The sequence below is a fragment of the Haliotis rufescens genome, unplaced genomic scaffold (assembly GCF_023055435.1).
Source record: "Haliotis rufescens isolate VD_foot unplaced genomic scaffold, xgHalRufe1.0.p SCAF_39, whole genome shotgun sequence".
NCBI lineage: Eukaryota > Metazoa > Mollusca > Gastropoda > Lepetellida > Haliotidae > Haliotis > Haliotis rufescens.
This window is the reverse complement of record NW_025964101.1, coordinates 3392519-3415090: the sequence shown is the minus strand read 5'-3', so window position 1 is coordinate 3415090 and position 22572 is coordinate 3392519. Positions and strand designations below refer to the sequence as shown.

The 22572-nt window shown below is 41.0% G+C and overlaps 1 protein-coding gene across 2 annotated transcripts in view; it reads left to right on the top strand.

Moving 5' to 3' along the window:
- Nucleotides 1-20730, top strand: part of LOC124149189 (zinc finger protein 652-A-like) — an 80568-nt gene extending 59838 nt beyond the window's left edge. The window contains exons 5-7 of one of the 2 annotated variants that reach the window (XM_046520612.2): nucleotides 5828-6013; nucleotides 6969-7041; nucleotides 7946-9052. In XM_046520612.2, coding sequence (XP_046376568.1) covers nucleotides 5828-6013; nucleotides 6969-7041; nucleotides 7946-8043 — 357 coding nt within the window. In that variant the 3' untranslated portion in view covers nucleotides 8044-9052. Of the gene's footprint in view, nucleotides 1-5827; nucleotides 6014-6968; nucleotides 7042-7945; nucleotides 9053-15299; nucleotides 15499-19605 lie in introns of those variants that run through there. The other variant, XM_046520614.2, reaches the window with a different exon arrangement.
- Nucleotides 20731-22572: the final 1842 nt, after the last annotated feature.

Sequence of the window (22572 nt, the reverse complement as noted above, 5' to 3'; positions counted from 1 at the left end):
TGATTGGTACACCCTTTTGGGTGTAGATACTCTGGTGCTCATAGTTAAATATCCACAAAATAGTTCTGCCATTATTGCTCTCCATTTGGAACTACCTGTTTAAATTCATTTCCGGTGAATAGTAATCAGATATGCTGCTCTCACTGCTTTAGCTGCTCATACCAAGATTTTAGAAGACTCTACACTGATTTGGGGATAAGAAGGTTCCTCTAATGTTACACATCTTGATGTAGAGAAGTCTTTAATCAAAGTGAAAGATCTGATTTTGATGAGATTTACCCCATCAACATTTTGTCCTCACTTCTGTTGCTATGACGACATACCTTTGTACATACCCTTTGTGACAGGCTAACTTAGTTGTGTCAATTTGTGAAACAGTTGTTGGTTTATGTGATATCCTGAAACAATAGTGGTTATGTATATGACCAGTTGAGATGAATTTATATATCAAAGTTAAACATGTTACTTTATGATGAAGGTACTCTAAGGCTTGTATGCATACCCAATAAAGTTAACTAGAAGGACCCGCTCTGTTAGATTCATACAGAAGGGACTCGGTGTTAGCAGTGAAAATCTGTAGGTTATGGAATTGTGTGTGTATGCCACGACAGCCAACATTCAAGAACGTCAAAAACACATTCATACTATATCTCCCCATAGACAAAGCTCCAGTTGCAAAAGACCATGTGCACAAAGACTTTATTTTTACTTTGATAAATTTGAAATTCTGAAACTGATGATTTCTAATAATTTATTACTTGAATAAAATATGTGAAAGTTGATATTTTTAGAGATGTATGTTTTCTTTAGAGAATACTGTATTCATTTGTCCTAATGTTTGCAAAACAAAATTTATGATCATGCAATATATTTGTTGTGGCTTTAACATATATCATTGAAAATACTGAAATACCCAACCCACGAAATGGGTCATATGTTAGGCCATGTCATGTGTATATACTACTCAAAAGAAGTTAAAGAACACCTGGGTTTTTTTCATATTGTTAATCTGTCATGATAGATAACTACGGTCATATGCAAAAATGGGTGTTCTGTTACTTCTTTTGAGTAGTAAACTCCGTGGCAGACCAACCCAGACTGGGTTGATGGTGTATCAGTGTACCCCAGCATGGGTCATTGCTCACAATGTCAATCACTGGATTGTCAGGTTCAAACTTGAATGTTTACAAGCTATTTACGTACTGCTATTTTAATTGTGCTATATTGCTGATAATAAGTGCGGCATCAAACAGCAAACAAGAAAGCCAACCTGACTTGTATAGGTTGTTGTTCTGTCCATTGTATAACCACTGCATGCATGTGTATCATATAACATGAGTCATCTATATCTGTTGAACTGTGACATTCTGTCCATGCATAATAAATACAGTTGATTGATACTGCCTTGGTTGTGTCTTATGGAACTACCTCATTGAGACTCGAGTCAGATTAGAGTTGCGTCCCTTGGGCACGCCAGAAACCTATGATTGTGGGTTCGAATCCCGGTTCGCCCCGATTATGTTTCTGGGTTTGTCAGCACCATACCCGTGCTCGTGGGTTTCACAGAAGTGGTAAACGTCAGAGACCTGCATCACTTCAGGCTTTCCTCCCACATTAAGCTCACACGCCGTGATATAACTGTAATGCTGTTAAAAGCTGCGTAAAACCAAACTCACTCACTCTGAGTCAGATTGTACCCCTAATAACCTATGCTGGTCGAAAGAGATGACCAGAAGGATTGTTTGGTCAGTTTTGGAGACTTGGTCATCCCACCCTGACCTCGTGGATCGTTGTTTACAACACCTATCCCTGGATCGTCTGATCCTGATTAGGTTATTTACAGGTCGCCGTCATATACCTTGAACATTGTGATATATAGTTGGAATATAGTTTGATAGTGTTAAAGGTGGGTTCAGCTCCACCAATTGAGTTGTGCCTTTAATTAATGTCCTGAAGATTAACAATGCACTGTTTATTAGACTCGAGTTTTGGGAATCCCAGTTTCAGAAAGTGTTTTGATCATTTTTGCTTGGATCAGGTCTTGTAGTTCATTTATGTACCGGAAAGTCAATATTGAACAGTCACATGATTTGATATATATAGAGGATATTTCATGTGTCTCTTGAAATATTATGTTTTTCTCATCGAGTGATGGGGGGGGGGGGAAGGAGATATTTTCACGAGTGGCATCTCCTTTCCCCCCGTCACGAGATGAGAGAAACATGATATTTCACTCGACACATAAAATATCCTATTTATTGTATACTTTTTTATTAGTTTTTTCCCGGAAAATTAAATTCCATCATTACAAATGTAAAACCTTGAAATTCTCCCTACCTAACACACAGGGACGGTTCACCACCCCTTGTATTTGGGACTAAAGAAGTAGTTTCGTGTTTGCAAAATCTAAAAAAATATTTTAGGTCACAAATTTTTTTTGTTATACATTTCAATATGATTATGTATACAAAATCAACTTTAACAAAAAAATATTCTTCAAAAATAGGAGACCACTGTTGGAAGCTAAAGAATACACGCTGGTCAAGTAACAAAAATGGCGCTTTGTGAAATGAACAGTTTCAATTGACGGGTTAAATGAGAAATTAACAGTTTATAACGAAACATTTTCGAGAGAATAACAAAGGACAAGAAGTGATATTAACTCCATAAATGACTGTCTGTCATTATTTTGCCTTCTCAGTGTGGAACTAACGTAAAAAGGACATCAACAGTTTGTGTACAGGCTTGACAGTTACAATAAAGGGAGACAATTAAAGGGAGGTAACTCTTGTATGACAATAGTTCTGTCAAAGTGTTATGTTCACTGCAGTGAAATATCAAGTGTTATGTTCACTTCAATGAAAATATCACTTTTCTCAACTTCAGAAAACTCAGTCTTTCACACTGAAGTATATAATAGATATAACTTCCATCTTCAGTGTGCAAGGCAATTTTTTATCTGATCAATTGTATTCACTTGGATTATTTGTTACATCTTTGATTGAAACCTTCCCATAAATGCTACGACACTTCTGCTGTGGCATAAGCAAAAAATGAAATTGGCACTAGTCCTATAGTCCTTTGAAAACTGCCCAATAGCTAAGGTATCATGAGGACCAGTAGAAATGTGCTATTTTTAAGGGTTTTACTACATGTCATCATTATCAGGACTAGTCACTGCATCAGACAGAAATGCACTAACTTATCTCTAGCTGTCTTTTTTTTTGTATGGTTTAGTCGGGTAACATTCGCTCATTAGGCTTGTGTCTTTATATTTTACATCAATATTTTCACGGATTCACTCTAAATATGGTTCTTGGTTTGTCAGCATCGTATCTATGCTCGTGGGTTTCAACAACCATCTAAGTTCCCCTTAAGCTAACACGCTTTGATGCAACTGTTCTACTGTTCATTGCTGTGGGCGGCCATTCGGTCAAAAAATACAAAGTTGAAAAAAGGACAAAAGTACGCAATTAAGATCAAATATTACAAATAAAGAACTAAATGTTACTACTAAAGGTCAAAATACAAAACGAACAGACGAGGGTTAAACATACAAAGTTGAAATAAATGTCAAAAGTACGCAATATTAATTGTCAACTGTTACGAAAAGACGTCATAAGAAAAGAAAGAACAATGTGTACGAAAGAACGTCAGTGAGCTCGAAAGGACGTTTTCAATAAAGAACGTCAGTGAGCACGAAAGGACGTTGACAATAAAGAACGCCAGATGGCGCTGCAATTTGTAAAACATTCACTGCAGCATTACACTGCAGCATTAAACCCAAGTCACTCACTAGATTGTTATGATTGACGTCAGATTGGCTAAGTGGGCAAGGGCTTGGACAAGTTGTGTCTGGTAGTGTCTGGTTGTGTCTGGTTGTCATGAAGCTGTTGCTGCTGTGCAGAGCATCTCATGTCCTTGTCTTTTGCTATCCACTATATCAGACTCATTTTACTGAACCTTTTCTCACCTCTGACACCAACCTGTTCTCTATGTCAAGGGATGAACACTGTGACATCTAAAATCTAGTTGGTTACACCAGTGAAAACACACGAAACATTCTGCTCAGTTTTATCACATCAGAAATTGCCCTGAACATGGATATCGACATTTAGTTTCTTAACACCTGTTGGGCGTTGGGTAGCCTAGTGATTAATGGTTCACTCGTCACGGCGAAGACCTGGGTTCGATTCCCGACATGGATACAATGTGTGAAGCCCATTTCTGGTGTCCCCTGACGTGATATTTCTGGAATATTGCTAAAAGCGGCGTAAAACTAAACTCACTCACTCACTCACTCACTCTTAACACCTGTAGGTGAGAACCCTATTTGAGATAACTGGTATCATACATGTGAGATCGATTTCCAGGCCTGTGATTGGCTACTCCATGGTGATGACCTGAGGTCAGATTATGATGGACTACTTTTCTGCTTGTAATTCATTGATGAGTTACTCCTGCTTCAGCTGATTTTACCTACGTCTGTGTCAAAGCTTTATGGCTCAGATCGAGTGTAAATACATGGCCTTTTATCTTACGTAGTTTGCATTATCATCATCGTCTTGATTATCCAGATATAACTGAAGGGCGGTCGGGTAGCCTAGTGGTTAAAGCGTTCACTCGTAACGCCGAAGACCTGGGTTCGATTCCCAACATGGGTACAATGTGTGAAGCCCATTTCTGGTGTCCCCCGTCGTGATATTGCTTGAATATTGCTAAAAGCGGCATAAAACCATACTCACTCACTCACAGATATAACTGAAACGGTTGTGTTGAGGGTCCCACTTGGGATGAGTAGTTAGCAGTAAGCCGGATCATGTCTCCATTGTGTGATGTATTAATGCGCAATGCAATCATGAGGATAGACAAAATATGCTAAAATGATGCGATATTAGGATGTGAAAGAAACAGATTACTGCACTTGTGCTTGTCACATACCATTTATCGGGTTTCAAATCATGTAGAACACTCTTTCGCTCGTTAGATATGTTTTGAAACAACTCGTCAGATAAATGAATCTGACAAGTACTTGGGGAGAACCTCTATAGGACCAGACCACAGACGCTTCTAAAAACCTTGTACTGGTTTAATTTGTGTTGAGCAACTCGCCGAAGGATTTAGGTCGATGTTTAGTGGGAACATTTGTGTTGTGAAGATTGTATTTCTGTCTGACGCCATTGTTGAGCCTTTATTTATCATATCAAGCGCACACATGTCTGAAGTATTTCATTTGCACACATGTTGAGTAAAGCAATCATTGTCTGCACAAATAAGACACTATTAGAGAAAAGTATTTTATTCTGAAAATATTGCTCATACAGTATGAATGCATATTCTGTCAAAATGATGAAAATATGAGCTTAACTTGGATCAAACTACATGTACCAGTCTCTCATAATGAATTTTTAATTCTTGTTCTTATTCAAGTATTTTGTAGATCTGAAAGAATTGTCTATTTACCCACTAAAAACAGTCAAGTGTAAACATATTGAAATATGTTTATTTCAACAACTTTCTCCCCCCCAAAAAAATGAATATACTTAATTTAGTTTGAAACCTAAATTTAATTCAATAATTTATTTATGTAATCCCCTTTTTAACATGAAAAGAGAAGCACCACTTTAATGAGTGAGTCATCTCCCCTTGTGTTCCCAATATGAGTTATCTCCCTTTATGATCTCATTATGGCTGATATGCCCTAACATCATCGCACTATGTTCCACACAACTAGTTGCACTGAATGACAACAGATGACACTTGTATTAGCACTTGAACGCTCTGCTCCTGTGGCTATGTTCTGAGGGTCGGTGTGGTTGTAATGCAGGTCGATTTGGACACTGAGGTGCATGATGTTAAGCTGGAGACACAACCGACAGTAAACATGTCCTCCATAGGTCGGGTAGATTTGTGGAAACTCCCCCGTCAGTGGAACACAGCCATCGTGCGACGGTATCTCTCCCATGTCCTTGCCAAGTCAGCCGGGAGTGGAAACATCGGATATGGAAAGGAGGTGGGTTTTGAGGAATTGAAATTGCCGTTTGTCATGTTCTATATCGGAAACATTTTTATGTATCACAAGAAATGTTTATCTCACATTGAAGTGTTTTAAGGGAACTTTGGTTGTATTATGGTCACCTTCAAATTAACAGTGTTTGATGTCTTTAATTAAACCATTCAGATCTGAAAATGATGAAAATGTGGTAACATATTTTTTTATCAATTTAATATATCAAATTGGTAGTATAAGTAAAAGTACCGTATTCGACGTAATAAGCGCCAGGGCGCTCTCAAAATTAGAAATAGGGGGCTCTTATTAGAATATTATTTTGGTGGAAAAAACGGAGTTGAAAGATAAATTTTGTGGTTTATGCTGACAGCCTGAAATGTTTATGTACGACAGATATATTTTTCCAGAATTTAATTGCCCATAATTAAGGGTGCATATAACACACGAGTGCGTATTATACACGAATCAATAAGTCTTGTGTACATTGATCAATCGGAAGGGGTGCTAATTGGGATTGTTCACTAGCCAATGTGTTAGCAATTATCGCCGTGGGTGCTTATTAGAGCGGGGCGCTTATTACATCGAATACGGTAATTGAGGGCGAAGTATCAAAGTATTGAACAAACGAAACTGACCTGTACTTTGGAGCTACATCGTTCCCGGAACCAAGGAGTGGTTGACCGGAACAAGTGACCAATAGAGAAGGGTGTTGTACCCGACTCCTAAGGTTACATAACACTGAAGGTGTTGAGTTCAAGAACACATAGTTCTAATAGGGGAAAACCAAACATCTTGGATACAAGTACTTGTAACTGTGATTTAATGTGATTAATGAAACCATCTTTGGATTGTGATTAGGACATGATCAGAATCCCATGTTAGTTGAAGCTTTGTTTCTGCCAGGTTGTTTTGGTTGTCTGAGTTGTGGCGGTGTATGTAGATGGTGCTTGTGTTGCAGGAGAAGCAGCCGGTATTCTGGCCCCCGGAGGTGCCCTGGAGAGACCCCAGTAGACGCCCCCCAGGATTCACCGGTGAGTTCTTTCTTTTCTTTACATCTGGCTGAATGAGTGGGTAGGTGAAATACTCTGTGTGTGTGTGTAAGTGTATTCTGGAGTGAGTGAGGTCCTGAGTGAGTGAGTGAGTGTCAGTGTGAGAGACAATGTTTCAGTTATCAAGGTGGATCAGCTCATAGGTGTGTGTTCCTGGGTTCCTGGGTTCCTGAGTGACTTCATGATGGAGCTCAGCAGAGTGTTCCTGAAAGAATGTATTCCTGAAATCCTGAGGGAGTGCATTCCTGAGATCCTGAGCATGGTTCTCAGTGAGTGCTCTCCTGAGTGAGCCCCTGAATGAGTTCCTTTGTGAGTGCTTAATGGATGAATGATGTTGAATATGTTTTCTTCATGTGTTGCCAAGTTACCAACATGCATGTTAAGCAGGTCGACCTTCTTAGCTCCACCTCGGATTATCAGTCACCATGTCATCTGATAATCATGAGAAAAGGATTATAGACCTCTGCCAGTGATGAGACAACTAGCCACTGATCCCAAAGGCATTTTAATTTTGTATGGGTTGATTATCAAAATGTTCGGCCCGAACTTCACTGTAGGATGTTGAAATGAAATACAAAATATTTTAACTCCTTTGTTTTGGATTGAGACTGTAATGTAGTTTCAGAAACCAGCAAATTTGTAAATAGTGGTGACTTTGTCCTCCAAATATTTGTAAATTATATCGCTTCCACATTCCAGGGATAATTGTAACACCTATTTGTGAAAAAAATTGCCAATACAAATATTTGTCAGATGTCATTTTCTTCTAATTTCATTTTTATTAATTTGGTTGGTTTTGCAAACAAGCAAATGAAATGTAAAATGCCTGAACAATATGTTCATTTATTCTCATAATGATGTTGGAATGTCTTTCATCTGATTTCAGGAAATTGGACAGAGACTCTTAAGAGCATCATTTTGATAGCTTATCGTCACCATGGATACGACCCGGATACCTGGCTCATGGACAGAAATGTTTGCTGAAAGAAAATCCAATTTATTTTTTCACTTTGTGATTCAATATTGAACAATTACATTAGTTATATATGTGCAAATGTGCTAAGTTCTCATTGGGCCGAAGTACTCATTGGACCTTCTTTCATTGTAATATGTGTATCCCTGTCCGACAGTTCATAGGTGAGGTGATTCTTGCATTTATATAGCAATGTGCATGCATGTGTGTGTGTGGCTGCTGTTACTAGTCCGGACTAACGCTGGTCTTATAGTGCTAGCTCACTGAGATACCATGCTGCAGTTTAACATGAATACCCCACTCCGACACAGTATACTGACTCCGAGCTGAACAGTGCTGGTTTTATCCCCATAGGGGCGGTGGGGATGCCGTTTGGTTAAAGCATTTGCTCGTCATGCCAAATGCCCAGGTTTCATTCCCCACATGGGTACAATGTGTGAAGCCAATTTCTGGTATCCCCTGGTGTGATATTGCTGGAATATTGCTAAAAGCGGTGTAAAACCATACTCACTCACTCATTCACTCACTCTCTTGTGCAGTGGCGTAATGCTGGTCAAGCTGTACTGTGGCAGTGGCGTAATGCCAAGTCGTCACTGCGCCAGTGTGTGAGTTGCTGCCATAAACAGTTGTGTCATGTGATAGTCACAGGAACAAAGTAGTTCCAATATGGATGCCTCCCAGTCCAGGCCGAGATGTCGACCTATGTTACTGAGGTGAGCTGAATGAAGGTTGAATGGGTTTGGCCTTGACCTTACAGCAGCAGATTGCCTCATGGGTAATACAGGTTTTGATGAAAACATGGAAGTCAAGGGTAGATTTGGTTCTTTAGAGTCAATCTTTTTTTATGATTTAAAACTAGATTAGTGAAGAATAGTAGGTGTTTGTGAGCCTTGACCTGGTTGATTCCTAACATGGAGACAATGTGTATAGATCATTGGAAGGCTGTGATAGTGCTGGAATATCTCACTCACTCACTCATTCAACCCCTCTCTCACTCACTCACTCACCCACCCCTCACACTCACCCACCAACTCACTCACTCAACCCCTCTCTCACACTCACTCACTCACTCACCCCCCTCACTCACTCACTCACACTCACTCACCCACTCAACCCCTCTCTCTCACTCACTCATCCACCCCCTCATCCACCCCCTCACTCACTCACTCATCCACCCCCTCACTCACCCACCCACTCACTCAACCCCTCTCTCACACTCACTCACTCACTCACCCCCCTCACTCACTCACTCACACTCACTCACCCACTCAACCCCTCTCTCTCACTCACTCATCCAACCCCCTCACTCACCCACCCACTCTCTCACTCACTCATCCATCCCCTCACTCACCCACCCCCTCACTCACTCACTCACACACACCCCTCACTCACCCACCCACTCGCTCGCCTGCCCTCCCGCCCACCCACTCATTCACTCACAGGGAATCCTGGGCGGCCAGTAGATTCTCCAACATACAGGTTTTACCGGACGTACAATATTGTTTCCTATATGCCTAAAAATTTGGAAGAAGTCCCACTGGATGCCAAAAAGTATGACTGTTTGAATGTTTTAACCAATTCATTTGTAGCCGTGGTCTCTGTCCAGTTTTCTTCACTCATTCTCATACCAGTAGCTTGTTTCAACCATGAAGAATCTCACCCATACAGTCGGCATATATGGCTTCCGAGATACTCTCTGTTCTTTTGTTGTTTGTATTTTGGTCACACTGGGACTCTCATTTTTCTGCCTGGGAACTCCAAAAGCATGACTGAGTCCCTAGGACTAAGAAATAGAAAGGGGGCACGGGTGGCCCAGTTGTCTGAAGCACCACAATTCGCTGTGCAGAGTTGCATCCCTTGGGCTGGGATTGTTGGTTCAAATCCCAGTTTCCCCTGATTATGTTTCTAGGTTTGTCAGCACCATACCCAAAGTGGTAAATGTATGACACCTGCGTCACTTCAGGCTTTTCTCCTACATCATGCTGACATGCCGCGATGCAACTGATAATACTGTTCAAAGCGATGCTAAACCCAATACACACACTCACGTTAAACCCAACATACTCACTCACTCACGTTAAACCCAACATACTCACTCACTCACGTTAAACCCAACATACTCACTCACTCACTGGCCCGTGAAGATCCGGGGTAGAATAGCTCCAACAACCCATGCTTGCTGTAACAGGCGACTATGCTTGCTGTAACAGGCGACCATGCTTGCTGTAACAGGCGACTATGCTTGCTGTAACAGGCGACTATGCTTGCTGTAACAGGCGACCATGCTTGCTGTAACAGGCGACTATGCTTGCTGTAACAGGCGACTATGCTTGCTGTAACAGGCGACTATGCTTGCTGTAACAGGCGACTATGCTTGCTGTAACAGGCGACTATGCTTGCTGTAACAGGCGACTATGCTTGCTGTAACAGGCGACTATGCTTGCTGTAACAGGCGACTATGCTTGCTGTAACAGGCGACCATGCTTGCTGTAACAGGCGACTATGCTTGCTGTAACAGGCGACTATGCTTGCTGTAACAGGCGACTATGCTTGCTGTAACAGGCGACCATGCTTGCTGTAACAGGCGACTATGCTTGCTGTAACAGGCGACTATGCTTGCTGTAACAGGCGACTATGCTTGCTGTAACAGGCGACTATGCTTGCTGTAACAGGCGACCATGCTTGCTGTAACAGGCGACCATGCTTGCTGTAACAGGCGACCATGCTTGCTGTAACAGGCGACTATGCTTGCTGTAACAGGCGACTATGCTTGCTGTAACAGGCGACTATGCTTGTCGTAAGAGGCGACTAACGGGATTGGGTGGTCAGGCCTGCTGACTTGGTTGATGCATGTCATCGATCCCAATTGTGTAGATCGATGCTCATGATATCAATCACTGGATTGTCTGGTCCAGACTTGATTATTTACAGACCGCCGTCATATAGCTGGAATATTGCTGAGTGCGGCGTTAAACAACAAAACAACAACAAGAACACTCACTCACTGGTACGTACAGATGCTTGTAGTTGCTATTTTTAACCAACGAATACTTTATTTATCACTATTTGAACCCGGATGTGCTGAGCTTCATGTTTCAAATTTCCAGTTGTGTCAAACTGAATTTTTAGTTATAAGAGTTCAGAATAAGTTAAAACTTAAATCAACTGTAAAACAACTTAGCACAAGTTAGAATTTGTGTCAAGTATATAGTGTAACAAGATTCAGTGTGAAACATCAAAGGATGGGGTGGGGTGGTAGCCTAGTGGTTAAAATGTCCGCTCGTCATGCAGAAGACCCGGATTTGATTCCTGACATGGGTACAATGTGTGAAGTCCATTTCTGGTGTCCCCTGCCTTGATTTTGCTGGAATATTCCTTAAAGCAGTGTAGAACAATACTCATCCACTCACTCACTCACTCAGGGACAGGAAATTGGTGATTTCTTATTGTTTGTTACATAAATGACATGATGTGGTATGTTTGCTTTCTGTTGTCTCATGGTCTATTTCTCTGTCCTCTGGGGGTTTCAGCGATGTTTGACTGCATTAGTTTTGATGAATCTGCTTTGTTTGCACCAGTTTGCAACCAGAACAACATGGCATGTTGCGCAAAACTTATATCACTGATCTACTAGAGGGATAACATATTTGTACAGAGAGCATTGATTTTTATCTTGTTCCTCGAGAAAGCAAATGTGCACAATTTTTGTCAATTTCTGGCACCCCCTAAGTGTTTTCATGTTTTTACTTTTCGCATGAAATACTCTGGTTAAAAACCAACCTCATGTATTATCACAAACTCTATAACCCTGCTGTAATCACACATCAACCTTCACCTTCCTCAGTGTATTAATACACATGCTTCTCACGGGGCATAGGGGCGGCGGGGTAGCCTAGTGGTTAAAGCGTTCACTTGTCACACCGAAGACCCGGGTTCGATTCCCAACATGGGTACAATGTGTGAAGCCCATTTCTGGTTTCCCCCGCCGTGATATTGCTGGAATATTGCTAAAAGCGGTGTAAAACCATACTCACTCACTCACGGGGCATGGGCAGGTGAACCCAGAGTGAACTTTGACCTCTGAATCAGAATGAAAGATGCATGGGTTTTTGAGCCCGAGTGAGTGAGTGAATTGAGTTTAACGCGGCTTTTAACAGTATTCCAGTAGTAGCGCGGCGTTTTGAGGCCGAAGTCAAGTTTCCCAGGACTGTCCGTCAAGTCCACATAAAACACAAATGTCGGATAGCGCATTGCCACACATTCTTTGACTGTTGTAGTAACCAGGACTCTGGTAATATATTATTGTACATATCGTTATTGAAAAATGCCTGATTTGAAACCTCTGGTTGACCAATCAGAATCGAGAAGTTTCCTAATTCATGGTAGAATTCAGCTTTAGCAGCACCTTGCAGCTGCCCCCACAATGAGCCCTACAGAGTTGTTTAACTCAAGTCCAGGGGTGTACAAGGGCCACCCAAGTTTAGTTATGTGTAGGATAAAGCACTTCCGAGGGATTTTATGATATTTCAAACCCCCATCTGCAGGTTAAAACCGATGGGCATCAGATCCAAGGTTATATCCCAAGGATAAGGGTTTTAGATGTCATAAAAACTGAAACTTATAAAACGAAAAAAGAAACTTAACACAACATTTATCAACATTTTTAGGTTTCAACATACTTTCAATGAACCTTAGGAAACGGGTGTAAACCATCTGTTGCTGGCATGCGGTTCTTGGAAAAGACGTTCTTAAAGCATTGTGATGTATCAGCACCTCCGTAGCCTTGTGGTACACTCACTCGGCTACAGATACAAGGTTGGGTGTTTGATCCTCAGGAATATAAAGAAAACATTTGTCATTTGATTTTACATTTCATTACATGTTACAATCTGAACGGAACTTGTATTAATAAAATCCCCGGGATATTACAACACATTATATATCCGATAGCAAATATGCCTGTTATATCCTAATATCCTCCAACAACGTACCTGTTTTTGAGATTTAACTTGACTGGAGAACAATAGCATGATGTCACTGGAGGGTTATAAGTGTTAGATACATGTTGTTTGTAAATAATGTTACATATAATTGTTTGAATGGTTCTGTTATTGTTGATATGTTTCTTAGGAATTGGTTGTATTGTTCATGTTATTGTGTAAATTGTGTACATGTGTTTGAAAATAAAAGAAAAAAATTGAATGAAACTATTACTTGAGTTATTTCTTATAGTCTGCTATGGTACTGTAATTGAACAAAAACTATCTTGTGAGAACTAAAACATGAACTTGAGATATCTAGAGAAGATCTCATCATGATAGAGATGTACTGCCAGTATAACTGTATTGTTCTAAAAATCACTAAACTCACTCACTCATTCACTCTGAACGGACATTTGACTAAAGAGGTGCCAAATATTCAAAAGCTGGAAGTACTCATAAAATCTCTTTACCGACTGCATTGTATCACAGAACATGAGTGAAATTTGTGGATTGTTTAATTGCGGATCCAGAGGGGGTGGGGTGTAAGAGGAGGAGGTGGGGTGTAAGAGGAGAGGGTGGGGTGTAAGAGGAGAATGTGGGGTGTAAGAGGGGGTGGTGGGGTGTAAGAGGTGGCTGTGGGGTGTAAGAGGAGGGGTTGGGTGTAAGAGGAGGGGGTTGGGTGTAAAAGGAGGGGGTGGGGTGTAAGAGGAGGGGGTGTGGTGTAGGAGGAGGTGGGGTGGGGTGTAAAAGGAGGGGGTCGGGTGTAAGAGGAGGGGGTGGGGTGTAAGAGGAGGGGGTGGGGTAACTCTTGGCTCACTTGTATTGTGTGTTGCAGGTGTCATTAATCTAAGAATTCCAGTAGTGTGTTCACATTCACAAGGTGTGGGTTGCCCCAAATATACTACTCAAAAGAAGTTAAAGAAACACATTGTTTTGTTTCTTTTTGATAATGGAACAATTATCAGTATAGATATTACACATCATTGACTGAAAAATAAATGTGCCATCATGTCAGTGGTATTTTATAAAAAAGAAGTGTCATTTAAAAACAAATTTAGGCATTAAGTGATTACAAATGTGAAAGACTTCATTCACACAGTTTTCCAATGGAGTGTAGTTGTTGTTTACTGTCCACAAACACGACCTGTGGAAACCGCCTTGTGGATGTGTGTTAAAGCCATAATAGATCTGGGGCGGTCAGGTAGCCTAGTGGTTAAAGCGTTCGCTCGTCACGCCGAAGACCCGGGTTCGATTCCTGACATGGTTACAATGTGTGAAGCCCATTTCTGGTGTCCCCCGCCGTGATATTGTTGGAATATTGCTAAAAGCGGCGTAAAACCATACTCACTCACTCATAATACATCTATTACATTTTTTCCCTGACTACCTCCTGATCACTGGGGCGGTCGGGTAGCCTAGTGGTTAAAGCGTTCGCTCGTCACGCCGAAGACCCGGGTTCGATTCCCGACATGGGTACAATGTGTGAAGCCCATTTCTGGTGTCCCCCGCCGTGATATTGCTGGAATATTGCTAAAAGCGGCGTAAAACCAAACTCACTCACTCACTCACTCTCTATCATTGACCCTGCCTCATATGTAACAAAATGGCTGCATGTCTTGTTTCTGAACTTGTTGAAATTATGTTAATACTGTTCATGTCTCAAGTACTGTTTTAAACAACAAAGAGTTTCCTGGTCTGTTCAAGGGAGACAACTCTGATTCAGGGGCAATAACCTGTCTGTGATTGCAGGAGTCATTGTCAGTCCTTATGATTCAGATTTTATTTGTCAAAGTTATCAGACCAGATAAAATGTTGCCAGTTAAGAATTTTCTGAGCTGAACTGTTTTTATAAGAGGCAATTTGAAGATAAAGCTTGGGTGTTTTTATCACAGATGCGTTAAACGATACTAATTGCCAGCTTGATTGGATAAGAAGCCGGTGTTTATCAAAGCCTAGATTACAATATAAATTGTCATATGAAGCCAATCAGATATCAGAAACAAGGCAGGGATATTCCCTAGAAAGAAACGCTTCCTGACCTGCTAATGAACCTAGTCACGTGGTGTCACTGGAGCAGAAACTTCTCTTGTGGAATAAAGCGAGCAGAGCAGAGTAAGCACAGGGGCTATTGTTTGTAAACATTGCTTCAGAGCGATCGTTGTACTTGCCCTTATAAGCAGCATTTATCTAAACTCACTCACTCACTCAGTCACTGGCTGGTTTCGCGACATACCATTGTCACTATGTGTATTTGTTCATGATGTTCGTCTTTCATGTCTCCCCAGATGCTGGAGCTATCCCTGGGCCGAGGTATCTACGTGTTCCCGCTCCAGATTGCCCGCGCCAAGAACAAAGTGTCGTCCACAGCCTGCGCCAACTACCTGCTGAACTGCTTCTACACGACCTCGGAACTCCTGGGGTCAAACTTAACTGGGGTCAACAACAAGAAATTGCTGGATCCCCAGATCATCTCCAGTATACTGGGTAAGTGTTGCCGACCTCGTTACACACCTGTATATTGGATAAGTGTTGCCGACCTCATTACACACCTGTATATTGGGTAAGTGTTGCCGACCTCATTACACACCTGTATATTGGATAAGTGTTGCCGACCTCATTACACACCTGTATATTGGATAAATGTTGCAGACCTCGTTACACACCTGTATATTGGGTAAGTGTTGCCGACCTCATTACACACCTGTATATTGGATAAATGTTGCAGACCTTGTTACACACCTGTATATTGGGTAAGTGTTGCCGACCTCATTACACACCTGTATATTGGATAAGTGTTGCGGACCTCGTTACACACCTGTATATTGGGTAAGTGTTGCGGACCTCGTTACACACCTGTATATTGGATAAGTGTTGCGGACCTCATTACACACCTGTATATTGGGTAAGTGTTGCAGACCTCATTACACACTTGTATATTGGATAAGTGTTGCAGACCTCGTTACACACCTGTATATTGGGTAAGTGTTGCCAACCTCGTTACACACCTGTATATTGGGTAAGTGTTGCCGACTTCGTTACTTACCTGTATATTGGATAAGTGTTGCAGACCTCGTTACACACCTGTATATTGGGTAAGTGTTGCCGGCCTCGTTACACACCTGTATATTGGGTAAGTGTTGTCGACCACGTTACACACCTGTATATTGGGTAAGTGTTGCAGACCTCGTTACACACCTGTATATTGGATAAGTATTGCGGACCTCATTACACACCTGTATATTGGATAAGTGTTGCGGACCTCATTACACACCTGTATGTTGGATAAGTATTGCCGACCTCATTACACACCTGTATATTGGGTAAGTGTTGCAGACCTCGTTACACACCTGTATATTTGATAAGTGATGCGGACCTCATTACACACCTGTATATTGGATAAGTGTTGCGGACCTCATTACACACCTGTATATTGGATAAGTGTTGCAGACCTCATTACACACCTGTATGTTGGGTAAGCATTTCAGACCTCATTACACACCTGTATACAAATGTATTGGGTAAGCATTTCAGACCGCATTACACACCTGTATACAAATGTATTGGGTAAGCATTTTAGACCGCATTACACACCTGTATACAAATGTACCGGGTAAGCATTTCAGACCGCATTACACACCTGTATACAAATGTACTGGGTAAGCATTGCAGACCTCATTACACACCTGTATACAAATGTACTGGGTAAGCATTGCAGACCTCATTACACACCTGTATACAAATGTATAGGGTAAGCATTGCAGACCTCATTACACACCTGTATACAAATGTACTGGGTAAGCATTGCAGACCTCATTACACACCTGTATACAAATGTATTGGGTAAGCATTGCAGACCTCATTACACACCTGTATACAAATGTATAGGGTAAGCATTTCAGACCTCATTACACACCTGTATGTTGGGTAAGCATTTCAGACCTCATTACACACCTGTATACAAATGTATTTGGTAAGCATTTCAGACCGCATTACACACCTGTATACAAATGTATAGGGTAAGCATTTTAGACCGCATTACACACCTGTATACAAATGTACTGGGTAAGCATTTCAGACCTCATTACACACCTGTATACAAATGTACTGGGTAAGCATTGCAGACCTCATTACACACCTGTATACAAATGTACTGGGTAAGCATTGCAGACCTCATTACACACCTGTATACAAATGTACTGGGTAAGCATTGCAGACCTCATTACACACCTGTATACAAATGTATTGGGTAAGCATTGCAGACCTCGTTACACACCTGTATACAAATGTATTGGGTAAGCATTGCAGACCTCATTACACACCTGTATACAAATGTACTGGGTAAGCATTGCAGACCTCATTACACACCTGTATACAAATGTATTGGGTAAGCATTGCAGACCTCGTTACACACCTGTATACAAATTTATAGGGTAAGCATTGCAGACCTCATTACACACCTGTATACAAATGTATTGGGTAAGCATTGCAGACCTCATTACACACCTGCATACAAATGTATTGGGTAAGCATTGCAGACCTCATTACACACCTGTATACAAATGTATTGGGTAAGCATTGCAGACCTCATTACACACCTGTATACAAATGTATTGGGTAAGCATTGCAGTCCTCATTACACACCTGTATACAAATGTATTTGGTAAGCATTGCAGACCTCGTTACACACCTGTATACAAATGTATTGGGTAAGCATTGCAGACCTCATTACACACCTGTATACAAATGTATTGGGTAAGCATTGCAGACCTCATTACACACCTGTATACAAATGTATTTGGTAAGCATTGCAGTTCTCGTTACACACCTGTATACAAATGTATTGGGTAAGCATTGCAGACCTCATTACACACCTGTATACAAATGTACTGGGTAAGCATTGCAGACCTCATTACACACCTGTATACAAATGTACTGGGTAAGCATTGCAGACCTCATTACACACCTGTATACAAATGTATTGGGTAAGCATTGCAGTCCTCATTACACACCTGTATACAAATGTACTGGGTAAGCATTGCAGACCTCATTACACACCTGCATACAAATGTATTGGGTAAGCATTGCAGTCCTCATTACACACCTGTATACAAATGTATTTGGTAAGCATTGCAGACCTCGTTACACACCTGTATACAAATGTATTTGGTAAGCATTGCAGACCTCGTTACACACCTGTATACAAATGTATTTGGTAAGCATTGCAGACCTCGTTACACACCTGTATACAAATGTATTGGGTAAGCATTGCAGACCTCATTACACACCTGTATACAAATGTACTGGGTAAGCATTGCAGACCTCATTACACACCTGTATACAAATGTATAGGGTAAGCATTGCAGACCTCATTACACACCTGTATACAAATGTATAGGGTAAGCATTGCAGACCTCGTTACACACCTGTATACATATGTATAGGGTAAGCATTGCAGACCTCATTACACACCTGTATGTTAGGTAAGCATTGCAGTTCTCGTTACACACCTGTATACATATGTATAGGGTAAGCATTGCAGACCTCGTTACACACCTGTATACAAATGTATTTGGTAAGCATTGCAGACCTCATTACACACCTGTATGTTGGGTAAGCATTGCAGACCTCGTTACACACCTGTATACAAATGTATTGGGTAAGCATTGCAGACCTCATTACACACCTGTATGTTGGGTAAGCATTGCAGACCTCATTACACACCTGTATTTTTGGGGGGTACAGTTTTGGTTCCAGGCTCCCAGTAGTTTATGCTTGTTGTCAAAGCCAATTAGAATAGGGATCAAGTAGACTTGGTCGATTGTGTGTTATTGCATGCTCATAGTGTGGATGTAATTCATGCTCTCAACCACTGGTTTGGCGTGCCTAGCTGTGGTAACCATATCTTTGTGCGTCTCCCTGTAAACAGTTTGAGGCGACTATGCTTGTCGTAAAAGTCGACTAACAGGATCGGGTGGTCAGGCTTGCTGACTTGGTTGATATATGTCATCAATCCCAATTACATGGATCGATGCTCATGATGTCAATCACTGGATTGTCTGGTCCAGACTCGATTATTTTACAGACCGCCATCATATAGCTGGAATATTGCTGAGTGCAGTGTTAAACAACAAACAAACAATTTGGATATGGTGAGTGTCCAGACCTATGATTGGTTGGATGGTTTGTTGCTTAACGCAGCATCAGCAATATTCCAGCTATATGACGGCAGTCTGGACCAGACAATCCAGTGATTGATATCATGAGCATCGATCCACGCAATTGGGATCGATGACATGCATCGACCAAGTCAGCGAGCCTGACCACCCGATCCTCTTAGTCGCCTTTTACGACAAACATAGTCACCTTTTACGGCAAGTATGGGTTGCAGAAGACCTATTCTAACCCGGAATCTTCACGGGGCTGGAGCCCTATGAAGGTTACAATTTTTTTAATTCTTTTGGAAATATCCACATGACATTTGACTGTTGTTTTGTCAGGGCAAATATCCATGTTATAAGGAAATATATTGTAACTTTTTCCTTGGTGTATATATTATGTTGTATGGACTATTTCTGATTGTATCTGTTGCAGACTTCACTGTGTTGAACTACCCCGGAGCTGATGTGGCAATGCTGAAGAGAGCCCTGAGGAACAAGATCACGGCTGCCGAGTGTCGGGTCAAGAAGAAAGTTATAGCCCAGATGGCCAGCCATACATAGTATCAGGGCCACAACACTACGACACATGGTGCAGTTTGCAGATACTAGGCCGTTACTGACATACATGGTGAACATGGCTGCATCACTAGGACCAATAGTTGCAGACAATTGTGTATAGGGACCAGCCATTATTCTTGGTGGGGGCCACTGGTTCAAGACATACAATTTAGTTTCTTTGAAAAGAGGAACAGAATAATTGTTATTTTTTTACAACACTTCTTTTCAGTAGTGCTGACTGCAGGCAATAGACTGCCATACTGATGCACCTGTTTGTGGGAAGTGGCAGGGTTACATTGAAAATGTGGATTACAAAAATAGTAATACTGATATATGATTCCGGAAAATGATTCATCACTGAACAAATGTTATAAATGCAGTTAAGCTGAAGGGTTAATTTCAAAATAAGTTAGTGAGTATGATTTTACGCCGCTTTTAGCAATATTTCAGCAATATAATGGCGGGGGACACCAGAAGGGATTCACACATTGTACGCATGTCAGGAATCGAACCCAGGTCCTCAGCGTGACAGGCGAACATTTTAACCCCTTCAGTTTTAAGCATGTCAGGTCAGCCATCTCAGTCTTTGTCAAATATTCCTGTAATGCAACAGAACAGTACTGAAAATCTCATTTATGAAACTCTTGAACCTTTTCAGTGGCCCAGACGGCCTTGTCGTCATCAGTTTGTTATGTAGAGTTGTGTCCCTTAGGCATATAAGGATGCTATGGTTGTGGGTTTGAGTCTGAGATTCACCGTGATTATGATGCACCATAGTTGTGCTCATGGGTTGAGAAACACAAAGAGTTGTGTCACTTGTGATTTCCTCCCACATGAAGCTGACTAGGGCTGGGACGAGTCCAAATTTACTACCCGGGTACCCACACCCCTATTACCCGACTCTACCCGGGTACCCACTGTTGGTGTCCAGAGATAGGTAAAAAATGTCCGATTGGGAATAGTTTGATTGTAGCCCTGGCAAAATGTATTTAGAGACATGTTTTCATCGATGTGGTCATGCATACACTGAAGTTGACTGAAGTTTTAGCTTTGTTCAAACACACGTAAGTCAGAAGGAATGTGTTCATAGTCATGAAGAAATGCGAACATTGGAGACTTAAAATTGTCGTGTAACCATGTAGTTATTTAGTGAATTTTTGTCATGAAACAATATATACTACTCAAAAGATCATCCAATTCTTTCATAATGGTAAAGTAAATCTGTCATGACATGAGAGATTAACTATAGTAATATGAAAGAATCAGGTGATCCTTAACTTCTTTTGAGTAGTATATCACGTGACTAACCATGGGTCCGGGTAGTCCTGTGGGTACCCGGGTCCTACTCAGTACCCACCCGGCCCGAGTACCCGAGTTACCCGTCCCAGCCCTAAAGCTGACATCCCGATAAATTCCTGAAACCTACAGGCGTGTGCGACACAACACTTCACCGACATACAGCACCAGTTTTCATCATTTCATATCCTGTCTATTTTCATATTTCAGTGTTTATGATTCTATTTGCATAAATGGATATTGATTTGAAATATATGTCTATAAATCTATAAATCTATATGAGCTATTCATCAGCACTTGATCAAGTATTTCCATTGCTCTTTGTTGATTGTCGAAAGCAATACAGTCACCTTGTAATCAGGGTGGTCTTAGTTGATGAAATGTTTTGAACACCACATTTAACGTGTTCAAAATATATTTTTTTGTCTGAATTTCTATGGATTTCTATGGATTTCTTTACAAACATCCTCCACTCTCTGATTTAAACCTGTTCTTCCATTGTGGATTTTTTGTATGCAAACAAATTGACTAGTTTAGGAAAGTAGGTAATCTCAGCAATAATTTGTACAAATTCATGCAATACATTTCTATTGTGGGACTTGTAAATACAATATGTAACTTGTTTCTATGTGTGTATCTCAGTGGTGTGTAAGTAACAATGCATGTCCTGCTTGAGAATGCTTGATTTCTCAGTGTATTATATCTCATTTTATGAGGACAAATTTCTCCCCCTACCTTTGTTTCAGAAGCCATGTCGCCATCTTCATCTCCCTTATTAATAACAAAGTGTAGAAGTTCTCTCACTCATTATGTAATTTGATTGGATGGCTATTTTTAGCATCATGTAAATTGAATTAGCCTCTAAGTGAAGCTCTGAGACCTGCATCACTTCGTGCTTTCCTCCCACATTAAGCTGACACACCTGATATTTCTGGAATACTGTTAAACTGAACTCTCTCGCTCACATATAGTTGGCATATTTCATGAAAAGGTCAGGTGAATTGGGTTGACACAAATATTTCTCTTTAACAAGTACACCTGTCCCAAAGTTGAAAGTCAGTTGAATACAGTTATCCCAGTTTAAGAGTTTCTACAGTCACTCTCTGGGTTTCTGTTCCTTCTGAAATATTACTCACTCACTCACTCACTCACTCACTCACTCATTCACTCAACCTAGACCCATGAAGATGAACCATGCTTAATTGTCATAAGAGGCGACTAACGGGATCGGGTGGTCAGGCTCGCTGATTTGGTTGATGCATATCATCGTATCCCAATTGCGTCGATCGAAGCTCATGATATCAATCACTGGATTGTCTGGCCCATACTTGATTATTTACTGACCGCTGTCATACTCTCTACCCTGTAGTTTCAGGTTAGGCCACAACTTTTTCTCACTTGCTTTACGAGTCTGCTCACAGTAAATTTTGTTAAAATGGAAAATTTTTCTTCAGGATTTGTGCCTTTTTTTATATCCGATAAACTGATAGCATTTTGCACCCCAAACATATTTTTTTAGAAGGACCCACTGAAGTTGACTAGATCT